Source organism: Gambusia affinis, linkage group LG10 (genome assembly GCF_019740435.1).
Source record: "Gambusia affinis linkage group LG10, SWU_Gaff_1.0, whole genome shotgun sequence".
NCBI lineage: Eukaryota > Metazoa > Chordata > Actinopteri > Cyprinodontiformes > Poeciliidae > Gambusia > Gambusia affinis.
In genome coordinates, this window is record NC_057877.1 from 6,676,560 (window position 1) to 6,686,346 (window position 9,787).

General features: G+C 41.2%; 1 protein-coding gene across 1 annotated transcript in view; it reads right to left on the reverse strand.

The window, feature by feature from the left end:
* scfd2 (sec1 family domain containing 2) overlaps positions 1-9,755 on the reverse strand; it is a 120,718-nt gene extending 110,963 nt beyond the window's left edge. The window contains exons 1-2 of the mRNA XM_044129954.1: positions 8,743-9,755; positions 3,764-3,871 (exon numbers count right to left, since the gene is read on the reverse strand). Coding sequence (XP_043985889.1) covers positions 3,764-3,871; positions 8,743-9,561 — 927 coding nt within the window. The 5' untranslated portion in view covers positions 9,562-9,755. The remainder of the gene's footprint in view (positions 1-3,763; positions 3,872-8,742) is intronic.
* Between the last annotated feature and the right edge of the window lie 32 nt (positions 9,756-9,787).

Sequence of the window (9,787 nt, forward strand, 5' to 3'; positions counted from 1 at the left end):
ACTAGAAGACAAAAAAAGTGACTGGTTTCTTGCAAACTTCCTCCTGTAAACATTCTCCTACAGGAAAACGCTAATCAGAGAGAAGAAAGGGAGGACATTGGACCATAAGACCTGACCTTGAGTTTCAACAAATGATTCAACAAATGAACGCGGCTCAGCATAGAGTGAGAAGTATGAAGCGGAGCAGAAGAAACGCATCAAAAAAGGAGATGTCACTGGCCAGTTATCATTCCTCGTGTCGTAGGTCACATTTTCAGCAGATTTGAGCATTCTTAAGTTGTTATAGAAAAACAAGGATTTTTATGTGCCTGCATGCTGTTTACAGGTCTGAATACAAGCTCTTTTGTGGAAACTGAGGACGTTTTGCCAGGCTGGATACATTTTCTCAAGTGATGTCATTTAAGCCTGTTCTGACTCATGCACCGTATGCTGCAGTAAAGTTAGAATGACCTGACATGGCTGTTCAAGCTTAGGATTAATGTGAATTTGAAATGAAAACCAGCTAAGACTATGGTTTTGACCAGAACAGCCAGGTAATATGAAAGACATCAATAAATATATCCTGGAATGTGTGCAGAAATGCATACAAATTCAGAGAACAAATTCTTTTAAGAGACATACACCAATGACATTCACTAATCTGAAATAATAATAATTTAATTACATTGACCTTCATCTGTGAAATCAGATGAAGGTCTGATTGAAGGTCAGCTGGACTTAGCTGGATGATAAATTGCCTCAAAAGTTATCGCGATAAACAATAATATTGTTGTTTAGATTTTCAAGTAAAACAATGGTAATGGCATAATAATGCAAGAACACATTCTCAAAGAGCAATAAACTTTAAATTCTAATGAACATTTAACACTGGAACTGGGAGACATTTGAAACATTCAAAATAAATGAAACAACAACTAAAATTCAGAAAAAGGGCTAGGTGAGACCAAAGCACCAGACTGACGACTTTTATCATCCAGTTTTTGGTAGAAAAATTCGAGAGAAAAGAAAAACGATAAATCATCCAAATGAAAATTATCGAGTTTGTTTAACTGATTTATTGCTTTTTGTGACAGACTTATGTATTTGTACCCTGTGAATTTTCTTTAGCTTTTCATACGTTGCAAACTAAAAATGTTCGTGACGTTGTATGATAACCCAACACAAAGTAGAAAATAATTGTAAAGCGAAAGTCTACATGGGTGGTGCTAAATACAGACCAACCCCAGGAAAAAAATTATTTTGGGGCTGCAGGGGACCTGAAACAAGGTTGAGGTTCACTTTCCAGCAGGACAACAACTCTTTACAGAGTGCCAGAGCTACAATTAACTTTTTTCCGATCACAATAATCCCATGTGTTAGACTGGTCCAGTTAAAGTTTGATTAGAAGTTTGTGCCAAGACTTTGAAAACATCGCTTCATCCAATCTGAAGGAATTTTTGAAAGAATCAGAAGAACCATTGAATGGGAATAGTTGAATACCCACACATGCCACACTTTTCAGATTTTTAGTTGAAAATCTGCTTGCTAACTATGCGTCATTTTTCGGTCTTACAGTCGAGGCCTACTTTGTGTCGACCTACCACATTGCGTCGAAGTGACAAAAGCACGAGGGTCATGAACACTTCTGCGAGGAGCTATAGTTAGAAACCATTTTTTTGCAGCATCGGCAGATGGGTAAAACATGTGGCAACATGAAAGGATGAGGAAGGAGGTGCAGTAATGTTGGACTCCTCTTCCTCTCATGTGTCTTGGCTACTTTACCGTTTCATCTGAAATCCATCAGCAGGCACCCGCTCTCAAGGAAAGGGGCTGGAGAAAGCAAAGTAACATCTTCGGGGGTGCTTTATCAACGTACTAAATAAATCTGTGGAAACCTTTCCAACGGAGAAAATGTGCTCGGTAGTGCAAATCAAATCGCAGCTGCAGAGGACGGCACATAAGACAGAATAGGTTACGTTATCTCTCGTCTCGATGGGAACACGGAGTACAAGATGTTCAGGTGAAAGTAATCTGCTTGATTTATGTACTGAGGGCTTCAGTTAAAGACACCTTCCACGTTGGAGGAGGGAGAGCAGGATTAGACGGGCAACCAGCCAAGAAGAAGGCAGACGAAACTTTGTAAACAAATATAACATCAATACGGGGGATGTCCTGGCTTAGCTGGCGACCGCAGGCGCTAACACGAGACACAGCTAACGACCCAGAACGCCGAGGTGATGATGAGGCAGCAACAGCTGAATGAAGCTGTTATTGTCTTTAACAAGTACGTGGCCTGGAGTTGCAGCACCTGTTGATTTTCACATGAAAACTCAGGGATGATCTAACATGCGCCAGGCATCTGCAGCTGCTGTTGACCTGGGCAACAGGGGCGTTGAACGTGTAGGAGAAAAGTCGGGGAACGGACATCATACAGGAAGGAGTTAGCCCAGAATTGGTAAATTATTAGCCTGGTTAATGTCTCTCTGAGCCATTCCGCTCGTTTCTCATCTCCCTTCAGTGCTTCATTTGGAATTTCTCCCATTGACTTAGATTTCTGCTCTAGAATTTCAACCGATCCAATCAGCAAACAGGAGTTGTTGGCTATACTTCCAAATATTTGGTTAACATAGCAACCACCTCGTTGGGACCAGCACTTGTCTCTTGGCAGTCGAGGATGGTTGTTTACAGAGCAAGGCAATTTTCAGTAAGCTTCAGCGCATTACAAACGTCACAGGCAAAGGTCAGCGATTGTGTGGCATTTTAAATTTCAACAGAGTCCACACCTCCAGAAAGCAATTGTATCTCAATAGCAGAGAGTCCAGATCTTCAGGATAAAGCAAAGCGTAGAAGAAGGAGCAAAACAAAGTTGTCTGGATGACCAATTGTCCCAAAAATTATGGAATTATTGATAATTGGTACTAGTCTCATTTTCAACTAGTCTCAGTTGAAAATGAGACTATTTTCAACTAATACAGTAATAACAGCATAATGCAAGTTCAGCCTTTCAAAAGACTAACAAACAAACAAATAAAATATAAATAATCATAATAGATATTTTCAAGCTCGTTATAATTTATCAAGTGATTAATTGATTATTGTTTTCACCAGGCTAGTAAATTATGAGGTCAATGAAACAAGAAGCTTCATTCAAGTCGTTGCTGAGCAGGAGGTCCGAGCAAGCTGCGTAATGGCCTGGCCTTCATCCCAGACATTGTCTTTGGTCAAAATTAGCGTCCTTTGTAGCACTGGCGTTCAAAAGTGCTTGTCCTCTCTTTAAACAAACCTGCTACTTTATGGAGCGCTTCTTATCCACTCTGTATGACACACATTGTAAACGTAATAACGGAGCTGTGTTGCCAATGAATAACTTCAGTGACTTAATTCAGTTATTTGAACCACTATTTTATGTCTAAATAGACTACGCCACTGTCGGGAACCACAGTAGAACCAACAAGGCCGGCTTCCGGCCCACCATTCTCATCCTCCATAGTGTCAAAAAAATTAAAAATAAAAAAAACAGGTCAGCTATCCACAAGTGTCTTTTATTTGTTCCATCATTGCCACACTCGACTATCTCTGTTGTTTTTGTTCCTTTTCCCACATGAACCTTCACTGAAAAATAAAAAGAAACTTTTTGTTTCCCAGCTAAGACAGAAATAGGTGTTTTTCCTCCTTCCTGGTGGTACGAAGGCAGGATATGCAGGCTCAATTTATGGGGAATTTTTTTTTTTTTTTTTTTTAATGGCAGGGTGGGGTCAATGTCTGTGTCTGGATCCCTTCTCACCAGTTCCTGAGGGAGGCTCAGAGCACCTCGGCCACCCATGCTCTGCTCTGCCCACACTGCACACTCTCCAACCTCGACATCAAGGTCCAAGACGGACAAATGACGGGTCTGCGGGGTTCAGAAGGAGACTGGGGGAAACTCTGTGCCCTCTGCCAATGAAGCTCAAAGGTCCTACTCTGGATTTAAAAAAAAGTGGCCGTGAAGCCAAGCACAGCAAATTACACAGACTGGGCTGGCAGGCACCTGACCACAAAGATAGACACACACACCCACACACACATAGAGTAAAAGAAAACTTCCACTGCCACGTTCTTTGCACAGATTGAAAAAAAAACATACACCTTCTGATTGTATTTACTACTTAAAAGACTATCTTATGATGGAAGAGGAAAACAAAATTCATCCATAAGCAAAGTGTGTGCATGTGCAAAACCTCACACACACACACACACACACACAAAAGCACGCCTTCTCTCTGGCATGATCGCTGCAACCACAGAGTGAAAGTCAGGTTGTAGGATTTGGCATATCCTCACCAGGTTATGAAAGAGAATACAACAGTAATTGCAAAAGTAACTGTGGGGTCTCGCCTGCAGAGCTAGAGTCAACAACCACCCACAGAATGTTTAAGACACGGCGATCTAGAAAAAATATCCTGGAATTACAGAGAGAAATATCATACAAAGAGGGTCAAACTAAGCCCACACCTAATATTTAAAGGTTTAAGATGGTCTACACTCAAAAACCTGCTAAAAATAGACTTGCAAATCGTTCTGTGTGGAAACATCCAGGAGGAGGAAATTCATTTTCTGGAGCCATAAAGGGGCTCAAGTTGTAGCACAGAGATCAACTCTACCAAGAGAAAAAAAAACATTCCCCCTTAAGGAGAGGGAAAAAATATAAAATAAAATATTTTCCGCCTAATTGCGAATGAACACCTCCAAACTCGTACATATGCAGAGCGTCGGCTTTGCCATGCTGGAGCGATCAACGTAAACGGTGCCTGTGGCGAGCGGTGCACTTAAGGTGCACTTAAATCTAGCGGGAACGCTGGTGTTCTTTCTGGTTCGGCCTCTGCAGCACTTCAGCGTCTGAAGCATCTGTGATAAGGCTCGACTGGCCCATCTGCTGTGAGATAGCACCGGCAAATAATGCCCCCGCTGATCGGCACCAATCTGCACTCCACACAAACACTTCGGATTTGTTTCTGTGCTATGCAGCCAGAATATTAAGAACAACTACACTGGGTGTGTTTGTAGGTACTGGCTGGCTGGACACCGTCAAGACTTTAGAAAGTTTTAAATGCTAAATTATCACAAAATGGCTGAAAACGGCCAGTATTCTCTTCCTGAAGTTTAAAGTAGTTTCAGTGAGATTCCTCAGACAGGTACTTGTGTGAAGTACACCCAAAGAAGGGCACCCGTATGTTGCTGTGCACTGCCGCTCAGTTGGCTGAAAGATTGATTCTACTCTTTTCCCCCCACTTTAAACAAAACACAAATCCGCATATTTGAGATGGAGAAAAAAAAAACTGTGTTGTTTTATTAACATATATTTTTATCACTAGAAACAGAATTTAACAGGTTAAAAATCTAAATAAATTCTGACAATTTATGGATTCGTAGACCTCAAGCTAAAAGCATTTGTGAAAAATTAAATAAAATTTAAAAATCTTTTTTTTTGTTTACATTATCTGTTGAAACCATCAGTGACAGTATGAAGAATATAATCTGTGAAAAAATTTTGCCCCTCTGCCTTTTCCCAGTGCTAATGCCAAACAACCAATCAGAGGCAGGAGGACGGTCTTAACGCTGTTGATCACAGTCTCGTGTGGTGCTGCTCATCCCCCCTTGCTCTCTGCTATGCTGCAGCTAGCATGACTTGTTATAAATGCTCAGTCTAGTAGGCATGATGGCAAATGGACTGAATTTATAAAGGACTTTCCAATCATTTTGAGTCACTTTCATCCATTCACACTCACAAACGCACATTTGTACATCGATATGCAGATCAGTATGGTGGCAACTGAAATCAAACCTACAACCTCACAAGACGACTACTCTACCCACAGAGTCACTGTCGCCCCAGTTGATGAAATAGAGTTACTGCAAGTTAAATCGGCCAAAAGCTTTCTTAAAAGCTACAACCTACAAAAAGGAACAAAATTCACTGTTTTTTTTGTTTTCTTTTGGGGGGTGGGGGTTTGTTATGTATAAGCCTTTGAAAGATCACCATGGTTACAGTTAATCCATTGCAGCGCCAGCCACCACACTTTTCCTCCAAGTCAAAGTCTTTTCCTCTAGCAACCGAAGCCTGACTGGAACACATGATGTAGGGCTAAACACTGCCATCAACAACAGCCCCACCGCAGGCACTTAACACATGCACCTGCCCAGCCAAGAGCACGACGACAGGCAGCCATGCTGGTCACGTGCTGCTTCGCTCAGTCACGGAGGTGTAGCTCGGGCTGCTGAATTCTATTTTCCGCCCCGGGCAAGCACACATGTGGCCAGTAAATTATAACTTGTGGTTTGGTTCGATGATTATATTGGATTATTCTTCTGTTGGGGGCTGGTTAAGGCAATATCTGCCATGAACTCCTAAACATAACTCATCCTGGGTGGCACTTTAACCACACTGACAAGATGCAGACGACTTAAAGAGACGGTTTCATTTCTCCTTCTGTTTATTCTACGCAACAGTGATTTCATAATAGACCTGATAAAAACATAATGAGTTTGCACATTTTACAAATTGAAAAGAAGGTGAAATATTTACTGGCAGCGAACCTTGAGGTTCTTCTCAGTCTTTTAATTTTCAAGAACGAAAAACATGTACTGAGCAGAAATGAAACAAGACGGAACATAATTATGGCTTGGCAGCTTTTTATTATTTATTTATTCTAAATAGAAAACTATAGGTCAATGTGGTATTCCTTCCCTGGAAATCTAACAAGTCACCTGCTAATTGTCGCCCTCTTCGTTAGACGAAGCGGTGATTAGCTCTGCAATCAAATCCCTAAAGTTAATGACAGAAATCAGGCAAAAGGACTGGAGCCTTCTCAATGTCTCACAGCAATCACACAAGCATTGTTAGAAACCCAAGTAAACTGGAAGGTGAAATCAGCTCTAGCTTTAATTAAAATCACAGAACGTGGTGAAGATGATGATCACATTTATACCTATCAAGGTTTCTTAAAGAATTTAATTCTGACAAAGTTAGTTCAAACTGGTTGCTCATCTCCATAAAAATTAACTCCATGAAGATTTCCAATCTGCTTTTAGAGTCGATAAAGACACTGAGATGGTGACAAAAATGTGACAAATGGTCTCGGGTCTGAATTTGCAAATAGGTTTGACATCCTCCAGGGTGTCAAACCTATTTTCATTTTGAGTCATAGTATGATAATGAATGTTCACAAATGGCCGGTTGTAGCAGAATGCATTGGTAAACGCACCCATAAACAAATTGTTGAATTATTTAGAAAAGCTGTCTCTGCATTCTATAAATACTTCTAAAAATAAATAATATTAAACATCTTTCCACATTAATGTAATTTGGCAGTATACAGAAAAATCTGCTTTATTTTGATAATAATCTTAAGGTAAAATAATATTAAGGCACACAACTGTTATTTTGGAGGTTCAATTTATGTGTCCTTCTCTAGAGGGCCATGTCAAAAGATTTGGTGGGCTGGATTTGGCCCCCTGGCCTTAAGTTTGACATGTGTGCTCTACATTCTCCCATTGGGTGACATAATCACAAAACACCCAGGTTTATGTGTCTGTGAAGCCAGATGTTTCTGAAAAGCAACGGAATTGTCTCAGACGTCTAAAATCTGGAGTGAAAAATAATTGTTTCCCCTGAGATTCAGAGAAAACTAAAGTCATGTTGTCGTTTCTGAACAGGTCCATGATTCAGTGACCTGCCATAAAGAGCAGTAGAATGAACCTCAGTCATTCTTGACCATGATATTCATTTTATTACATACATTAAATCAGTCTCTAAAACTAACAGCTTTACAGTGTTTTGTTTTATGGGATTTAAAACTACCTCTCTAAAATCTCTCTATATATTTACATTATATTTTCATCAACTTCCCTCTGTAAATTGATATTTTATTGCAATTTCTGTTAGCAATAAACCTGATGCAATAAACTTGATCTTTCTAAGATTGTGGCTTGTGATCAAGCTGTTAAGAAGTTACTAGATCACAGACAGCCGCCAAATCAGGTGTTTTCCTCTGGGATTGTTAACGCAGCCAGTGACAGGTAGCCAATCAGAAAGCGTAGATTCTCCTGTCTTTCTGATGGGGAAAGTACAGAAAAGCTCTGACAGGTGAAGTGAAACATGTATATCAGGTAGCAACTGAGCTAGGCCTGGGCAGTCATTGTATTGTTTATCATTTATCGTGATAAATTTCTTATGATTTTGATTTATCATTGGCATGATAGATTAACATGATGCAGTTACTGTTTGCAGTTTAGTGATACAAATCACAGCTCATGTGTGACTTGTCCTAAAGAAGTGTGATGCCAAGAGGAATGTTTTTTGAGAGCTGTTTTTTGTGTTTGTGGGCCTGTGACATACATTTACAGTCATACACTTATCTTAAAAATAAGTAATGAATAGTTCATATCATTACTTATCACAATAAAATATCACGATAAAAACTTAAGTCCATATTGCAACACCCCAAAACTGAACATCTGCTCTTTTAGAAACAAGACAATTGCCAAATGAGGTAATCTAAGGAATAGGGGACTACGGAACCAGGAACGGGGTCATGGCTTAATTTTGGCAGCTAAACTTGGGGACCAGCACTATTATCCTGGTGGTTGTAATGATATCGAAGATCAATACATAGCTATCTTTTAAACTGGTCAGACATGAGTCATAATTTTACTGAAGCCTAAGTGTATAAGTAAAAAGGAAGAAGGTGATTATTATGAGATTACAGAACGGCTTCCAAACAAGACCTCACCTGTAAGATCCATTGTTCGGTCTATAAAGATGATCGATGCCTTATTAGGAGCAGTCTTTCTTCGGTTTTTCGCCTGATTGTGATTGGCCAATTCCCCTGCGATGATGCGGCTCATTGGCCCCACAGCAAAACTCTCTTCCCTCATCCCTGCAGCCTCAAACATCGAGTTTAACGCCGAAACCAAACTTTTAATTTCAATCTGCAGCTCCACCGGAAGCGAATGCCCATCCAGGTCACTCAAAGTGCCAAACCTCTTCTTCTCCGGTCGCTTTGCATTGATGCTCGCCAGGTCTGCTGGGAGCAGGGGAAACAGGTGAGCAAACGGCGACGCCACGATCAGCTGCTGCGACACGGGGGCGAAGACCACAGGAGAGTGCATGACCTCCGCCGTGTAGTTCATGTTCCCCATCCACTCGCAGAGCTTCTCCTCGAACTGCTCAAAGACGGGGAAGCCGTCCATTTCTGTGGACACGTTGTTGGCGAACAGGTGCACGGAGTGGGGGACAGCGGTGAAGACGACGCAGTACTGAAAGTGACTGAGGGATATGATGTCTTTTATGATGTCCACCGTCCTCCCCTTTAACAAAGTGCTCACCACGAACACGGCTTTGGGCTCGTTCTCCCCGCACGCTTCGAAGCTCGAAAACTGCTTCACGTTCCTGGCTCCCGCTTGCAGCAAGGCTCCAGCCCCTCCGCTCCAGTGGAGAGCCTCTGCACTCCTGTCATCCATAAAAACCACGGCTTTCTTCACTTTCGCGAACACCTTCTCCCACATTAGGAGCGGCAGCTGTGTGAAATCCTCTGCGGTTAACATTTTTGCTTATAAACAGTGTCGGTCAGTTGTAAATAAAAGGAAAAATCATCGGAGATGTCACGAAACAAGTTACTCCAACAAACCAAAACACACGTCTCTTCGAGGTGACGTGGAGCTTGGGGCGTCGCAGAGTTTAAACGTCACCCAAACGTTGCCATAGTGATAAAGCAGCGCCTGTAGACCAACCGTTGGAGTTGTCGAATAAATGTATATTTTTTTGAATGTA